Source organism: Ptychodera flava, chromosome 6, assembly GCF_041260155.1.
Source record: "Ptychodera flava strain L36383 chromosome 6, AS_Pfla_20210202, whole genome shotgun sequence".
NCBI lineage: Eukaryota > Metazoa > Hemichordata > Enteropneusta > Ptychoderidae > Ptychodera > Ptychodera flava.
The window spans coordinates 23,655,174-23,673,664 of record NC_091933.1 but is presented as its reverse complement, the minus strand read 5'-3'; the positions used below and the strand labels follow the sequence as shown (position 1 = coordinate 23,673,664).

The following is an 18,491-nucleotide window of genomic DNA, read 5'->3' as shown; positions in this document are numbered from 1 at the left end:
TTTTATTTTTAGCTGGCAACCAAATTACCAGGTATTAGAATAGGCATTCTGAAGGAAGGCTTTGGTTTTCCACACTCTGAACAGGATGTAGATACTATGGTTAGGGAGGCAGCATTTCAGATGACTAGCCTGGGTGCAACTGTTGAGGAGGTTTCTGTCCCTGAACATAAACTTGGTAAATATGTGACAAACACTTGGTAAATATAAAAAGTCATGTTTAATCCTGTCAAATCTTAGAATCTGTACAAAAAACATGTAACCCTTCAGCAACTTATCAAGAGCACCACAATTTGTCCAATCTGATTAAAATCAGAATTTTGGAATCTTGCTGTCTTCTACTTGTATGGCTTTTGGATTTGTTGTCCTAGTATATCATGTTTAATAGAACCAACAAAAGACAGTTATTAAGTACATGGAAAGCAGTAAAGATGAAAGCATAGCCGATTCCTTTATCTGATTGTAATTAGAATGCACTGTGACAAACTTTGGAGAGATTTGATGAATACAATTATCAACTTGACACTTCAAGTTGATCAATCAGTAACATGTGATGTATTTTTTCATACTGTGAAACAAGCATACACATCTTAACACCAAAAGTCCAACAGATCCCCATTGAAGAATTACTCTGAGACATGCAGGGAGCAGAGAGCTGATTGTAACTCTACACTTTGAAGGCATTACAGAGCCTTCATTTTATTGTGAAAAAATATATTATACATTTTAAAAGCATGGCCAATCACCCAATGCCTTGTTTGCCAAGGCAGCAAAACCATTTATTAGGAAAGTCTGAACAGTGCAGTACAGTGCAGTGCACGTGAAATGAACCTTTAAGGAAGTGGTATATATGTTTAGAATCAAGAAATTCAAGATAGGAGTGGAGAGAGAGTCTTATTTATATGTCAATCCCTTCACGCAACTTTGTTAATCTGTCCAATGCTAAATAATACTTTCCTTTTGAAATCTTACAGCGCCAAGTTTATACAGGGTCATCGGAGTTCAGGGCTTTGCTAATATGATAATAAAAGGATGTGGTAAGTTCTATAACATCTGTCAGCTCTATACTTATGTGGATCAAAATTCACTGTGTGTATCTCGAGTAAACTCTTTTGTTTGTACAAGAGTCATCAGATGAGATGTTAGGGATGTCATAAAATGATTTCAAGCCAATAATTTAGAAACTCCTGACTATGGTATGTCCTCTTCAATCTCTTCCACATTCATCCATTCCAGGTACAAGCTCCCAGTACAAAGGATTCTATCCATCCAGTGCTGTGAATGCTTTACACAGAGGATATAAAACGAGAATAAATGATGAGTCTCATAACAGCAAGGTTAGTATGAATATATTTGTGAGCAGAGTTGAATAAGAAATTTGTCAGTTCTTTGTAAGACTAAAGTCAATCAGTCTACCTCTGCAGACCCCGTACAGGACAATAAGGCATTATTAGTCACATCAAAGGTTTACAAATTGTTTATGTTAATATTTATAAATTTTTAAATATGAAAGTTGTTGATAAAAATTAAATATCTAAATGTACTTCTATCATCATTGTATACTTACATTAGTACGAAACTGCTCTGGAATCCTGAGTGATATTCATAATTTATGCCAAATTTGTGCTGTTGTAGCAAAGACCCTCCAAAATAGGGGTCTAATATTGCCTCTGTAGTCTCTCTAAATAATAGGAAGGGGGTCAACTGTTATCATAGCATCAGTGCACAGGTGTTCAAGTAACTCTCATTTTCTTCCCTGCTTTTAAAATGTCCAAAATGTTCTACACGCATCAACATTGAGTATCAGGGATCACTATGCATATTTTTGGATTTAACCCTTTCACCGCCATGGTTTGTCCCAAATCCATTGTTTTCTATGGTAAAGTTGGACCTGTACACAGGGAACTGGGGGTGAAATGGTTAAGAAACAAGTTTACTGATATTTAAATGCTGAACTGACTCATGTTTTCTGGTGTTTTTAACTCAATTCAAAAAATCAAATTCTTAGTTCCCAAATTTTCAAAAGTAATTACTTAGTTTTCTCAGTATGTGTCAAATGATCTTACATAAACTGTAGAAGAGCAAAGTATTGTCAGAATTTGCTAGAGCTCATACATTATTTTGGAAGGGTTACATGCATGCATATTTTCATTACCTGAGTACAGGTCAAAGAAATTTCAGGCAAATTTTTCAAAATTATGTTTCTAAAAACTCTAAAATGTGTATCTACCTGGAAAGGGGGATATGTTCATTCTAACCTCTATCATGTTATAGTCATGAGCATGGTCAGTTTTCTGTTCCATGATGTTATACAGGCGACCTTGCTCTTTGGAGATTACTTGAACCAAGAATATGGAGGTTACTTCTATGCAAAAGCACAGAACATTCGTTTGGACTTGACCCGGGTATTTGACAAGATATTTGAGGATTATGATGTGTTGGTGATGCCTACAATCCCATTCAAGGCACCAAAATTACCCACAGGAGAAATGACTGCATCAGGTTAGTACACTACGGTATATTACTACTTAATTGTATGAGCAGTTGACTGTATCATTGTGATTTTACTTTGTAAATGGCTATGTATGATCGAATGAACAAAATTTAGGGTTTTAGAGTCTGTGAAAGAACAATATTATTCCTAAATGCAAGTCAATATGTCTAGGACTGTAATTCACATTTCATTCGTCATCTCTTTTAAAGTTGTTTGTTACAAATTGAGTTCACCATAACACTGAGATATACACCCGTTCTTTGTTTAGTAACAAAATAACAATAACATTCTTCGTGTTTGTCACTGCAGATGTTTTCAGCAGGATGGCCAACATCAGTACCAACACTTGTCCATACAACGTAACTGGTCATCCTGCCCTAACCATTAATACTGGGTTTTCTGATGGACTACCTGTTGGCATGATGATGGTTGGAAGGAAGTTTGATGAGTCTACATTGCTCAAAGTAGCCTATGCTTATGAGAAAATACGAGATAACAATTAGGGTTCCAAAAATTAGCGATGGAAAAATAAGTTTTCATTGACATGCTCTATTCCTTGATATAAAATTCATTTGAATTTAATATAGGGTCTGTAATACAGTGATTGTGTTTTCTTGATATTAATGTAAGTAATAATTTGTTCTTCACCAACAAAACGACACAATCATGTTGTATTTCACTAAATGTTTTAAATAAACTTGAGAAACTTCAGGAATACTTAGGAGTCATGCATTGAAATAAGAGGAAGATTTTCACTGATCTCAGAAAATATACAATCATTTTTATTGAAAGCAAGTATCGACTGTATCCATTGTAGACAATCCATATTGTGATCTTTTTTGAAAGATTTAGATGAGGTCACAGAAGCAATTAAATTGGTTTCCAAAAGTATGGCATTTTTCTTTCAAGCAGACCCGATCTGATTAAATCTGATGTAGAGTCACTTAAAATCAATATATAAAACCGTTCATGCAGTGAATGAAATTTTCACATCTCATTGTACCAATAACACAAAAGTAAAACTTTAAACAGTAAAGACTCTAATTTAAAGGGAAAAATGTGTGACTAAATGGAATCTTTTATTTTTTATCAAATTTGCCATTATTACACCCAAAATTTCTGAGATTAAAACATTAATTTCATGGAATATTTTAACCTTCCAGTATTGTCAATTTCGTAAAACATTTTATAAGTGGCATCTAAGTTGTATGTCTTGTACTTTTGAAAAAAAATTTTCAGTAGGTCACTGTGCTCATTTTTTCACAATTTGGTTAAACGTAGCTAGAATACACAATTTTCATACTCCCTCATGATTGTCATTTTGTGTGCTTTTCAGCTGGTGCCATTGAACTGGCCACAGTTGGATAAACTTAAGTCGGCTTAGACTGAGAAATCCAAAAAGTTCACTGATGCATTTAAAAATGAATCAATTTAAGAACTTGCCCTAGGTATATGGCTCTACAACCTGCTGATAAGAGGTAGTGTTGAACATTTGCGTGCAGAACGACACATTACATGTTTTTTTCACTCTGCGTGCATTCCTAATATATATGCTGCTATATGGTAATTTGGGGGGGGACTTGAAAATTTTTGAGGGTATTGAGGGGGGGGACTTGAAAATTTTTGAGGGTATCGAGGGGGGGGATCTGAAAAAAATAAGATTTCAATCACGATTCCTCCAGCCCCCCCCCTAACCATTTTTTTGAACGCGGCCTAAGTCGGCAAATCCCTTGGAGAATAATTCTCATTTTCAGCCAATGCCGATCATAAAACGAGTAAGACCAGCGACTTTACAGCGATAGCTAGTTCCCGATTACAAGGCAAGTATTTCCCGAAGAAAGAAGTAAATTCTTTCCATGATATTGCATTCGACTATCGAGATTCAGGAACGCCCGTTCCCCTTCAGTAACTTTACTTCGCGGTCTTAATATGTAACGGATTTCAACTACATAGTAACATGTTTTTCGTCCAGTTCTAAAATTGTTATCGTTCAACAAGAAACATGATATGTTCTCTACGTTTTGACATATAGAAAATGTCAAGTGTCAATTTAATACATTAGGCTTAGGTATTATTGATATGGATTGTGACACGAAGGGGGAGGGTTACTGTATTTTGTGCATGAAAATTGGGTAAGGTCACTTGTTTTCTCGCAACACTTTTGAAGGGTCACTATTTTCCGCGCAGCATTAATTTGAAAGCACCGGCCTAACCCGGCGTAATTTTTGTCAGTTTGTCCAGTCTTTTATTTCCCGTGGCCTTGGTGCTTATTGTGGGTCGGGCCAGGTCAGGTCATACTGAGCACAAACTAAGCGCGCAAGGGCATAATAGTTTCAACATGGATGGTTTCAAAGACACAGTGCACAATCATTTTCACATTTGAGTTACGGACGCAAAACAGGTATCAACAATTTATTTTCTCTTTTAGGCCTATATGTCCGACAGCGCAGCATGCCATTGGTCGATTGATGTATTTTGGGTTTGTATTTGCTGCAGTTCGATCGGTAGCCCACAACCGTCTCTCAAGGCGTGTCAGTGTCCCGGAAAACACAGGCAGAGCACATACATTTTCATCACAGCTCTAGCCGCGATCAGCTTGAGCCGCGCGCTTGCTGCGGTTCCGTAGCCCTGCCACTCCCTGGCTATGGTTGTGTGGGACTCCCCCCAGTCCCCACACAACCAGCCAGGGAGTCGAGTGGCAGGGCTACGGAACCGCAGCAAGAGCCGCGCGGGGCAGCATTCTACAAGTGGTATAGCCACAAACTGATGACGTCAAAATCGCCGTACACAAAACACAGACGCCCCGTAATTGCGGCACCGGCAAACTAATAAGGTTAAAATAATATAAATTTGCACTTTCTTCAAATCACCGTAACAATCTCCGACTGCTTAGTTTTTGTATTGGGTGAAGTACATTTGGGGCCAGGAATTGGGGTTAGCTGACCAAATTGTCGGAACGGAGCGAGCGAAGACCATCACAGACTTTTTAGGGTTAGGGTTAGTTAGTTCATGTGATCGCGGCAATAATGCAGTCTCATTCCCGGTACAATATGTCCGCTCTCACGTTTTATTCATCAAATTTGTTGTCATGTACAAACTGACCCCGAGGGCAATGGCCATATTGACCCCTTTTCAATGTAGCCGTTGCCAAAGACGGCACATAGTTACATAACAGAATTCAGAGTTCATTTAAATGCAAATAATAATCAATATGACGGCCAAAAAATCTTTGTATGTTTTCAATGCATTAATTCTTCTACAGACCGAAAATCACACCTGTACTTTATTTCAAACTCTGTTATTGATTGGTTTAATTTTTTGTCCACAAATTTGTTTCCTTTATCTTTGCGATAAGCTTATGCCTCCGAATAGATTTTTAGCCAGGCTGTATTATGGAAATTTATGAATACACGAATGTAAACAAAAAAAAACCATCTATAATGAATTCAAGTTACGGAAGTCCAAATACAGCTTGAGTCGACTCAGTGACAGACATTTGGTGATTGGAGTCATTGGTCGCGATATTAGTGCTTGCTTTTTAATTTCTGTTGACCGGCGCACGTAATGCCAATGCTTTATCGATTTGTTCCTACAGGTTCCAATATTATTCCGATGAATGGTAGGGGGCTTATTCTTCGATGTCCAAGTCTCCTCAGTTCTCTCATTTCACCGCTAATCATTGTCTTCATTTTGTGGATCCTCAAACCTTTGCCCACACCAACACCTTTGAAGGCATGTGGATGCATGCCATGCGAACTTGGATTGTCTTCACACCTTCAGACTTATTTCAAACTTGTCTTTATAGACTATTATGAGTTTATGTAGCGGAGGCGTTTCGGCGATAAAGCTAAGCCGTGGATTTTACTCATGCAACATATTTCAATTCTCTGTCCTTAAAGTTTACAGACCCCTTCATCGATCCATTGCAACTCTGCACATAACACCATATTATGCCAAATGTTTTGAGACGGTCTAAAAACTAATATCACGCCTAAGTTTACAACTCAGGAGGCCACTGCCGCTGATGTGTGACACTGGGAATGCACAGACCAGACGAAGTTCGTGCTAGTGACAATATATGCACCCTAAACCATTATATTGGCAGCGAATTTCGTTTGCTTCTGTACTTAATTCACTTCGTCGATGGGTGCAATTTTTATGTTATTTCCGTGGCATATCCAACGAATTGTTGTTCACGTTTTCATCTACAATAGCAATGAAATATTGCATTTCATACATGTTGAGTGATGAACCACTTTTATATAAAAGTTTATCCTGCCAAAACGGAATCACACACCTTTCGTATTGTAAAAAAGGCAGCAACAAACGACAAATTCAATAATAAATGTCAAACACAAAGTTTTCAACATATAAAACATCCTAGACAAGTGACAATTTATACTTTAACTGTGCAAATAAAATAAATAGGTCTAATATGAAAAATATTCAAACAATAACAAATCTGCATAACAAACAATGCAGAGAAAAAAATAAAGACAGGCTATAAAGCAATCAATGCAGAGGCATAAATTAAATGAAAGAAGGAAAATTTTAAAGACTTTCAAATCATTACATGTGAACATTATCAATCAGTTCCTTGCTTAGCATTATCATCCTAACTAAATATGAAACATTGCATCCCTTTCTCGCAACTTGTTCTCGCGGAGTTCAGGTTGTAGGTAGTGCTTCACATGCTGGAGGTTCTGGGTTCGACCCCCAGCAGCGGTAATTGTTATTGTGTAAAATAAACGTAACGTTACTCTCTCCCTTGTCAACCGTTGCTTCCACGTAGGTATCAGGCTGGCTGAAGAAGACATGGATAGAGTAATAGGATGCTACAAAATGAGGGAAAAAAGTGAAGATAGTAAAAAATTGGGACCCTTCTTTTCAATCATTACCCCGTACGTTTCCAAGCCCCCATTTCTAACTCTTACCCCCAAAATAATTTATCGCCCCTTTTAGAACGTAACCTTTGACCTCATTTCCATAAGTAAGCACATCTTTGACGTCATCAGTTTGTGGCTATACCACTTGTAAAATGCTGCCACCGCGCGCGATGGCCGGACTATAAGCTTAGTGCACAGGCAGGCAACACGTCGCTTCGCGATCGGTACAGTAAACAGATCGTACGCGCGGTAAGTACTCTGGTTCCGAGAGGGAGCTGTGGCCTATCGATCGTGCTTGGGTCAAGTGTCAGCTATGACCCTTGACCCGAGCGCCATCGATAATGCCACAGAAGCCATAGCACTGCGATCATTATCTTACCCATGGTGCAAGGTGCACCAGTCCGCACGATCAGAGTCTTGTGTTGCGCAAGTCAGTAAACAGTAGCGCGGCGGCGCCTCAAGCTCTACTACTAACTCCGTGGCTCTCGGTGACTGATTGCTGAATGACATCAGGGAAATTTGACGACTGGTGGACGGATTGTGTTCCGTCTAATAGTGCCAATAGGGAAAAATAAAGAAATGATGAGAGAGAACATCAAACTGATAAAAGTCTTTATTATAAAACCTTCGATAAAGGTTATGATCACATGTATGATTTTGTCTGTTTTGTAAAGCTTAAACATGGATCAGTACGGATAGAAGAGCTATAGCCTAGCTTGGCTGAACCTTTGTGATTTGTTTTTCATTGTTCCTCTCCTAAGGTACTTTACGCCTTAATATGAAATAGGGCCTACTTATCAAATTTTGTCCCGAAACTTTCCGCAAGGAAGCTTGAAACCATTCCCATTCAAATCAAGGATCACCATGCAACACTTTGGTACACCAGAAACAAATCACCAATCGGCAAATATTTATTGATACTTGGTTTTAAAAAAAACTAACCCAGTAAAAACTTTATTTTGTCCATGAGCTTCTAAATAAGACCCAACAAGTGGCAGACCGAATATGCATTGTAAAAATTTGAGAGTCTGAATATCTGTTTTCAATAAATAGTATGTTGCTGAACATACCATGCACTCGTTTTCAAATCTATGAAAACTAAGCTTAATTACTGTATGGTACATGGAGTGGTAAATCCCATTGTCATTTAATAGTATTTTATTTTGTCAAAAGTTTCTCTTTGTTTATCATTTCAAGCATTGAGTTACATTTTCTGGCAACTACCATTGATGTAATTTGGAAATATTTCTCTGGAGGTCAATGTAAAGTTGTGTAGTCACAAAGATGTCAACAAATCCTACCGACTGTGAACGTAAACAAGATGTTTCTTCAGCTGATAAAAGTGAGTACAGTTGATATTATTTTAAACCTGTCAACTTGAAATGTATGTCTGTCCTTTTGAAATCGTTTTAATTTCTTTTGCGCACGTATCTGCCTCTTTAGCTCGTTTTAATGGTGCCAGCTACTGTATAGAACCCCAATTTGGCTGTCTACCGTACGTATACCAGCGCCATTGAAGAATTCCCCACAAATTATCTACCCGTCTAATTAAACTGGAAGATGGCGTTAGATACATAGCAATGAATCTTCAGAATATCTAGTTAGTTTTACTAAAGATATTATTCACATACTAAGCGTCGATATGCATAATCGCTTATTTTGGCATTATGGAATTATTGTAATTAGCCTATATGTACCAGGGCGTCATGCAGGTACGGTCAAGATATTATAAAACATACCATTGTAGAGTTTACAGGAAATACTTTTCTCAATTTCCCATATTTCAGGCACATACAAAGCTCCTGCTGTTCGTACACCGTCTGTTGATCGGTTGATGAAAATAGCCCATAAATTTAATTTGGATGTCACCACAGAAGAGTTACAACAATATCAAGGTAATGGAAATGAAAATGAATAAAAAACAAAATTAACATTTTGATAGCTTTCCGTGGGTGTAAATCGGATTTGTAAAAGTTGATTAAACACATGGACTTCTGATGTACCAACTTTAAAATCACAGTAATAATCATTCAGGATTTCTCTAAGAGGCAGTCATCAATATTGCAGGGTTTATACATGTAATATGTTTGAATTCTCTTGCATAGCTACATATCCCTGGCATGCTGCACATCTTGATTTCATCAGAAACTCTCAGGAAGATGACCCATCAATATAATACCCTCGCATCACAATTGCATCCTCTGATGGAAGTATTACAATCATCTGCAGCATCTTAAATGCAACTCTGAGAAATTAGGTATCTTAGAAGAATTTTCCTTGCCTTATGTAAAATAACTGCTTGACAGTATTACTTGCTCTTGCACAATATTCCGTCACAGATGATGTCTTGAACTGACATAAGTATAATGCCACATGTAAAATCCATAGGTACATAAATAACCCTTCCTCTGCTACGAAAGTTGTAGTTTCCAATTTTTAAATATTTATAGTGATCAGCTGCTAAAGTAATCATCAGCTACAGGGCTGTAATCTTAGAATCTGTGTTGCTTGCTTATGTCTGATGTCAAGCAGATTGGATAATTGTTCCACTGAATATGTAACTTTCGACAGCATCACCAATTCGGGGAAAGTAGAGTAGTTTGTTGCAAGATTACTCGGCTGGAATGTAAAAGAGTTATTTCTCTATGGGGTGATATTTTCAGTTTAAAGTTATCTAAATTTTTATGATTGATTAATATTTGTTCAGTACATTTAATTGTGCACATTCAGATTTGTTCATTTTGTGATGCAAATTATTGCAGCCATTTCATCTTATTCTTTTCATTTGAGGCACCAAAATGTTATGCCACTCATCTTTTGCTGTAAAGTTTGGTTTAATTTTGAAATTGGGGATGTTTTGATGCCGTGTAATTCAAAATATAAAAATACACATGAAAGCCACACTGGAGTTTTAATATTTTCATTTTTGAACAAAAACCTCCTCTATAGAAAGTGGAACAACAGCAATGTTTCATGATCAGTGCAATGTCCAATCAACCTTATGAAATTGACACAGCGTTTTATTGCATAATCTTTTAAAAACTTGATAATTGTGACCAAATCTCCGTTTTGCTGAAAACGTATTACATTATAATTACATTTGAAAATAATCATCGTTTTATACTTGGGAATTTTTCATCTTTATAATAGATCGTATTGCATTATCATGCAAGGCTTTTGATATGGTTGACAGTTTGCCTGAACCATTACTTCCAGTCAAGTATCCAAGAACACCTGGTTACAGACCTAGACCTGAAGAAAACAAACTCAATGCCTGGTAAACTTGATATTTTATCATGCTCATTTCCTTACTACTGTATAACTGTTATGTATGAAAGTAAGCATTAGACTTTCAAGTACTTTCAGATTTTGCAAGCTTAAGATCGATATAAGATATTACATTTCAGGTATTGGCGATGTGACATAAAGGGTGCAGATACGGGCAAATTAGCAGGCAAGACCTTAGCCATCAAGGACAATATACCAGTAGCTGGTGTTCCTATGATGAATGGTAGTTATGTTTTAGAGGGATACGTACCTGAATTTGATGCAACCATCGTTACTAGCATACTTGATGCAGGTATGTCAGCTTACAAACTTATATTCATGGTTATTTTGCAGGGATGTTACACTTTTTGGAAATATTATTTTTAGATAATTTTTCACTACATGTTATTTTTTAGTTCAGCCTTCATACTTCAGTATGGATACGCATAAATACAGGAAGCTGTGATCAGCATTTGTATATGGTTTTGAAATGTTTCTAGTTGCTCATTCATGCACACAGTGAAATGCATGTACCACTACATATGTCAGCTGAACCATGTCATGTTCATGGTTAGCATGCAGATGATTGAAAATAAGTCTTTGCTGAAATAACCATGGTAGTATAAAAGTCTTCAGTGGGTTGAAAAGAGAAATAACAAATTTATTAATTTACCCAATAAATAAAAATTACACCTTTAGATGTGCAATGCAGACATTCTGATGTATTCAAAATCACCACAGACCAAAGGAAACTGCATGGTATCTTTCAAGTCACCGAGGCTTTTGATAATTGTTAATCAAATTGAAATTGTTGTGACAGACTGGACAGCTAACAAAAGTTAAGTGTAATGACTGCGGCATAAAATTACTTTTCAAAATACTTAATTGTAATGTTATTAAAGAGTGAGTCTGCCATTTTAGTGAATACAAAGACACGTCAGGAAATTTCCATAAACTGCAGTGTATTTTTAAAACCCTTTAACCATGGTAGGTGGGCATATCCTTGGCAAGTCATGCGCTGAAGACATGTCTTTCACTGGCACTAGCTTTACCTCGGCCAAAGGAGCCATCAGAAATCCGTGTAAGAGAGATCACAGTGCTGGTGGCTCTAGTAGTGGCAGTAGTGCCTTGGTAAGTACAACTGTAAGGTCACAAATATTCAGTATGGTTTGAGAATACTTCACAGCATATTCACCTATGAATGTTCTCTATAAAATCTAGACATATACCCTTGCATTCTGGTGCAACTTAGAATATCAAGAGAGGTTAAATCATTTGGGATGAACTGCTTTAGAGCAGAGAAGAACCAGAGGAGACATGATAAAGATCTTCAAATTTTTCAACAAATTTGACAATATCAGCTTATCACTTCAGCTAGCCACGCCATCTATAACTCGAGGTCACAATGTAAAGCTCCTTTTGCCTAAGCTTACAGTTAAATTAGACATCAGAAAATATTTCTTCATATCTAGGATTGTTGATGAACAGCCTGCCTGCCAGCCTGCCACTGTAGTAAATGCAAAGTCATTAAATGCCTACAAAGAACAATACGAGCGCCAAAATTGTACTTAAGGGATGTAATTATCCTAACCGGATATCTTATCCCTCTTTCGAACTGAATTTATTTATTTATTTATTTACACTTTATAGGGTGGTCTGATTTACAAACTGATTTTAATTTACATTTGAACCCTCAGAAATATACATCATCACTAGAAAATCTGTCCCGAGTTAAATACGTATGACACAAATAGGGACAGAGGGAGAAAAAAAATTAATCTAAGGAAGAACCTTCATACTTTCATTTATTAAACTGAACTGAATTGGTGTGGCTGTTGACAAATGGTGGCTACAGTCTTTCCAACAAGCTTGAATCGAAACCTGGCATTGTATGGGATCTTTCAACATTAAACTTTGTGGGTTTATTTTCCTGAGCAGTTGAAAGGCAGTATTATTCTCAAATGACTTTAAAAAGGCCAAGCAAGTACCTGTAACTTTTGATGATGTTTTCACTATTTAAAAAATGTTTGATGTCAATTGCAAGTGCTTGATCGATAGCTCACAAAGGCATGTTGAAACACTCACTATTTTGTCAAAACGTACAGTGCTTACATGTGTTAATGTAAAATGCAGAACATTTATGTAACATTTTGTTTCCATCACAGGTATGCTATAGTTGAAGCCAAGAACCCCACATACTGTGAACAGTGAACTTTTACTTTAATTGAAATTACATTTCCTCTCTTTCTCTGCACCAACTTATGCATGGCTCAGCCCTATGTGATGTTATTGACCGAGGAGAATTGAATGTACTTAGGAGTGCATGGTCAGAAATGGGGAAAAATCGCCTCATTTAATATTGTAAAAAAGTTTCTGAATGCGTACTGCTTGTGCAAAACAATGTTATTTGATTTGAACTAGAAAAAGGTGTCATGATAGTTTGCACACTCTTCCAATTCAGAATAAAATGCCAAATCAAGGATGGAAAAGTAAAAAATAAATGTGTGAGTCTAAAAGGACTTTGGTCCATCTCTAATTTCTCATCAAAACAAATCTAATGGAAGGGTGTTTTCCATAAGTGATTCTGCCAACTTAAACGTCTGTGGTATGGTATTATAGCAAATCTTAATCACTCTACCAACCTACTGTAGTATGATGTCAGAATGAAATTGATTCACCAAGCCTGTATATTGTTTTCTCTCAGTAATCTTCTACTATACATCACTAGGTTGCCAGTGGTGATGTAGACATGGCTATTGGGGGCGATCAAGGTGGTTCAATACGAGTACCTGCAGCATGGTGCGGTGTGGTCGGTTTGAAGCCAACCTTTGGGTTAGTGCCATACACTGGAATTCTTTCGATGGAATACACTAATGATCATGTTGGCCCTATCACCAAGAACGTCTATGATGCAGCATTGTTACTTGAGGTATCTATACTGCTGCTTGATGTAATCGTAACTATAATTGTGACAATGTAATTGCAGTCATTGTCCATAAGTAAAAACTACTGAATTAATTAGTATATAATGCAGTTGGCAATATTTCTTCTTAAAGGTTAAAGGTACACTCATAAACAGTTTTTCGATGTTGGTGACATTATTTTTACATTTGCGGTACATGATTGCATTGGATATGCCAAGGGGATAAGGGGATTGACCCTTGGTAAAATTCAAATGCTGGCATTTGCTCGCCTGTCGTTGACCACTTTAAGTATACAGAAACGTAAATGAATTAACTCCCCCGTTTCTTCACTGTCATCATGTCACAAATGTATGATAACATTGGTGAGCTCATTTAAGACCCAATGGAGTACGAGTGAATGTTCTAAATACGATCAACAAATTGGAAGTTTCCGCTCTACTCGTGGAATAATTTCTTTGAATCTTGAAAAAGTAATATACATAAAAGATATATTCTTATATTTTTCAATTAAAACGTTCTGATTTATTAATCAGATTTAATATTGAAACAGTGATTTGTAATGTCAGAATTTCTAGGCAATTTTCTTTTCCTTATCCACATGTTAGGTGTCATATTTATTACAACATTCTCTTACCGAAAATTAAAAGAAAATGGCTCAAAAATGTCTGAAGTATTAGCATTGAGAAATCTCTGAGGTTCTCAACTTTGATTTACATATCAATATTTTTACATATCGTTTTAGGTAATCGCTGGCTATGACAATGGTTTAGATCCAAGACAACCTGTCAACCTTGAAGTACCTGAATATACAAAACTGGTAAGCTCCACTTGTGTTCACAATTAACTGTAAATCCACACAAAAAGCTTCACTCACAGAGCCATAATACAATACTCTAAAACTGAAAAAATTAGTCCTTATTATTCATGTAAAAGTTGTCTTGTTCAAAGGAAAACAGCCGTCTTGATTACAGCCCAGGAAGAATCAATTACCCTATATTTTGCTATGTATGGTTTAGGTACATGCTTATGTCTTATGGCAGTCTGTTTTCAACTCGACATTTGCATAACAATCAGTATGTCCTCTTGAGGCTATACTTAATATATACTTTGACGCAAGTTATTTGTATATATTACAGGCACTGGTAATGTAAGGCTGACATGGAGAAATGTCCAGAAATTTCTAAACTGATCCAAATATTTAAGAAATGTTATTAGTTATAGGGGACATGTGCACTGGGTCAGAACAATGGCAGTCGTTTAATTTATCCTTGCTAGCCTGTGACCATTTTGTTTAAATAACCAAAATGGCGAACAATAATTGCAGAGGAACCTACTGCTTTCGAGTCTTATGCCACTCATGACAGAAACTATACCAAACGTACACAAGAGCCGACAATTATCAGAGTGTTCTGAACAAACATGCAAAATGACTGTAGAATATGTTTTGCTGTTATTATATGTGCCTTTTTATATGCTTTTAGTTGGCAACCTCTTTGCCAGGAATAAGAATTGGAGTTGTGAAGGAAGGCTTTGGTCTGCCAACCTCTGAAGAAGATGTAGACACCCTGGTAAAGAAGGCGGCACTTCAGATGACTGACCTAGGTGCCACAGTTGAGGAGATTTCTGTGCCAGAGCATACAATTGGTAAATGGTTACCTCATTTAATCCATGCTCTTCAAAACAATTCGTCACAAGCAGCAGACCATTAAAAAGAATTTAATGTAGAATGCGCCTTTGCAATGTAGAATGCGCCTTTGGCCAGATATTAGAACTCTCAAATTCTTACAATTCTTTAGTAAGCTACCACTTTTTGAGGCTCATTTTTAAGCTCTTTGAGTAACAAAACATTTCGCTATCGTAGTTTTTCGAAAATTGTATTGTAATTTTGTCAAATTTCCACTTTCTGGGCAACTTTTTGCAGGAGCGATGGTATTCAATACGTATGCCACAACAGCATCAATTGATACGATGATTAAAGAATGTGGTAAGTCATACAGCCAAATCTAGTGACAGATTTGAAGAGGCACATAAACAAATTGAGAAGACAGCGTGTTCACCGGCAATTCCATGTTAACAGATCCACTGTTTTCACCGTTCATTAAAATCGATAGGTTTTTAGCGAGACCATGGTGAAGAATGTTATTCCAACTGAAACTAAAAAGGCATTCAATGTGTGAATTACTCTAGTAAAATATAGAACATTACATGGAGGTGTACTAGCCTTGTCAAAGAATGTGTCCTTTAAATGTGTCATTATGTTTCAGTGTTTAATGTTTTCAATCCTAGTTAACGTTGTCACTGTGTCGAGTCTAATGTATTTTACTGGTATATATCTTTCATCTTCACTTATATTAATTTCATGCAAAATAAAATCCAGTGAAACCTGTTGTTAAATAAACTGCATAAAAATCAACGAACGAATGAATGAATGAATGAATGAATGAATGAAGCACAGCAGCTAAATTTCATCGAAGCTATATTTTTTTACTTTAATATGAGTTTTGGTTGATTCAGGCTACACACAGGACTGCCTTTTATCATCTGTAGACATATCTCACCCCAGAATATGATCATTTGTAGATGCATCATTAAAACCATATGACGTTACCACATTAAGTCAGTCGACTTGCTCCAGTCTACAATAGTCAATTGACATTTTCCAGTCTTCTAGAATCGTTGGACTTTCTCCAGTCTCAGACAATTTTTTGATTTATTCTAGGCGCTGGTTCTCAGTACAAAGGGTTTTACCCATCCAGTGCTGTGAATGCTTTACACAAAGGATACAAAACAAGGATAAACGACTTGTCTGCTGTACTAAAGGTAAGATATTAAAAAAATGGATGAAAGGGTTAATACCTCCATGTTCATAGTGTAATGGAAGAATGATTGTTTGGTGTCTGAAATTACACGTATGAAATGCAGCACGGTAAGTATGGAATTGATTGGCCAGAACCAAAGGGCCTATGGTGCATGCTATCAGTCATAGCAAGAGTGTAAAAAAATAATATATTTGCGATTATGAATACTGTTGACAAAAAATGTAATACATCTGTCACTATTGCACACTCACAAAAGTACCCTACTACACATGAATCTTGAATGATGATCAGTTTCCATGCCAAATTGCATACTTGTAGTACAGACCCTGTTATTAATAATAGTAACACCTTTTAACTTTTGGTTGAATTTTACACATCATCAGAATAAATTAACTTTTTAAAGTCATTCTCTACTCCCATGTGAAATGTGGCAGTGTTTCCTAATACATTGACATATGCCAACCAAGTTGCTTGTTTTGTTAGTAAATAAACAAAAGCAGTATGCCCATCCAAAGTATACCTCCAGTGTACACGAAACATAAATCGGATAAATGTAACATTATAATCACTGGTCCCTTCTATTGTAATTTTTTTAAAACCACGGCTGTACCAGAAATGTAGCTCAGATAATGCATCTTTAAAATGTGGCACTGTTTGTCGATTAATTATTACTGTATCTTTCAGTGTGGCCTATTGTTTAGTGATTATGTTAAAGAAGAATACGGCAGCTACTTCTATGCCAAAGCGCAGAACATTCGTATAGATATCACCAAGACTTTTGACAAGATACTGGGAGATTATGATGTGTTGGTGATGCCTACAGTCCCGTTCAAAGCACCACAATTACCAAATGAAGGAATCGCAGTCTCAGGTATACTGTGAAAACTGTTGGCAATTTTAAAACATGAATTGTAATATTTTCAGAGCTTTTAGTGCACTTTGCTCTCTGGATCGTGCAAAGTTCATCCAGGGAAATTATTTATACAAATTCTAGCATTAGATATGAAAATCCTTGACTAGCTTACAAGTACTGGGAATAGAATGTGGTTCCACACGGATTTTTAGACAGAAAATTACGATGCTTTTTTGCACTGCTGTATGGGTGAACTCATTATGAAGTGAACCCTGTGGCGAAAACGAATTTCCACCATCATAGTTTTATGACTTGAAAATATTAATTTACGTATTAATATAATAATTAAAATGTTAACTTAATTAAAGCAAATGTTCAGCAATTTCTTTCTCTATTGCCAAAGTTTGTATGATAACCCGAAATTTTTTTTTGATTTGGTAAGATAATGGTTAAAGTTTCATTGAGGAAAGTTTGAGCATAAGTTTAACCCTTTGAGTGTTAAAGCTAATTTTTGTCCCCCCACATAAAATAAAACCCAGACAATTTTTATCAGATCCACACAGATATTTTTCACGATTTCCCCCGAACTTTTGATCCAAAACTGTAGTCAATGAAAGGTGATTTTCATTTGGTCAAAAATTATCAAAAATTACAGAAAAATTCAAAAACAATATTGTAGAATGTTGCACTAACTGTTTTTACGAGAAAAATTACAGCACTCAAAGGGTTAGTTAATTCTTTCACTTTCGAGGCGTGAACTACCTTCAGCTAAGTTTTCTTAGAACAGTCTCCTTTGCTAGATCGTGTGTGGATCTATTGATATGGGCTGTTAAAAAGTTAAGTTTCTATCTTTAAAAAATATATCACAAATTTTACTTACAAATCAGTCCATGGCAGACAACATCAGCAGGTTGATGTTCCTCCTTCACCGGACACCCCACAAAATAGAAATAATAAATAGGCGTTTGATTGTAAATATTTTGTAATGAATATGAATCATGGAATTTTACAGAATGCTACATAAAGATTCATTCAAAAGTTGTAAAATCTAAATCTAGTATCTTTTATGACTGTATGATATGTAATATCAAAGTAGTAAGGTGTGAATCCTTTACTACTCATGGTAAGCGTGTATGAAGATACAGCTCGATGCAACCAACCATAGGGGCTCCAAAAGGGCCAATGCGGTTACTTCAAGGTGAAATACAGCAATGATAATGACGTGTTAATTTGTTAGAGGGGTTGTTTACG

General features: G+C 36.3%; 2 protein-coding genes across 5 annotated transcripts in view; both read left to right on the top strand.

Moving 5' to 3' along the window:
- LOC139135235 (amidase-like) overlaps positions 1-4,047 on the top strand; it is a 33,958-nt gene extending 29,911 nt beyond the window's left edge. For all 3 annotated transcript variants that reach the window (XM_070702522.1, XM_070702523.1, XM_070702524.1), the window contains exons 9-13: positions 13-175; positions 972-1,034; positions 1,234-1,334; positions 2,313-2,499; positions 2,801-4,047. In XM_070702522.1, coding sequence (XP_070558623.1) covers positions 13-175; positions 972-1,034; positions 1,234-1,334; positions 2,313-2,499; positions 2,801-2,994 — 708 coding nt within the window. In that variant the 3' untranslated portion in view covers positions 2,995-4,047. The remainder of the gene's footprint in view (positions 1-12; positions 176-971; positions 1,035-1,233; positions 1,335-2,312; positions 2,500-2,800) is intronic.
- A 609-nt stretch (positions 4,048-4,656) lies between these two features.
- The window catches only part of LOC139135234 (amidase-like), a 15,462-nt gene continuing 1,627 nt past the window's right edge, over positions 4,657-18,491 (top strand). The window contains exons 1-12 of one of the 2 annotated variants that reach the window (XM_070702520.1): positions 4,657-4,892; positions 8,575-8,719; positions 9,165-9,272; positions 10,528-10,654; positions 10,785-10,957; positions 11,636-11,775; positions 13,373-13,573; positions 14,311-14,385; positions 15,050-15,212; positions 15,490-15,552; positions 16,288-16,388; positions 17,072-17,258. In XM_070702520.1, coding sequence (XP_070558621.1) covers positions 8,662-8,719; positions 9,165-9,272; positions 10,528-10,654; positions 10,785-10,957; positions 11,636-11,775; positions 13,373-13,573; positions 14,311-14,385; positions 15,050-15,212; positions 15,490-15,552; positions 16,288-16,388; positions 17,072-17,258 — 1,396 coding nt within the window. In that variant the 5' untranslated portion in view covers positions 4,657-4,892; positions 8,575-8,661. Of the gene's footprint in view, positions 4,893-7,102; positions 7,627-8,574; positions 8,720-9,164; positions 9,273-10,527; positions 10,655-10,784; positions 10,958-11,635; positions 11,776-13,372; positions 13,574-14,310; positions 14,386-15,049; positions 15,213-15,489; positions 15,553-16,287; positions 16,389-17,071; positions 17,259-18,491 lie in introns of those variants that run through there. The other variant, XM_070702521.1, reaches the window with a different exon arrangement.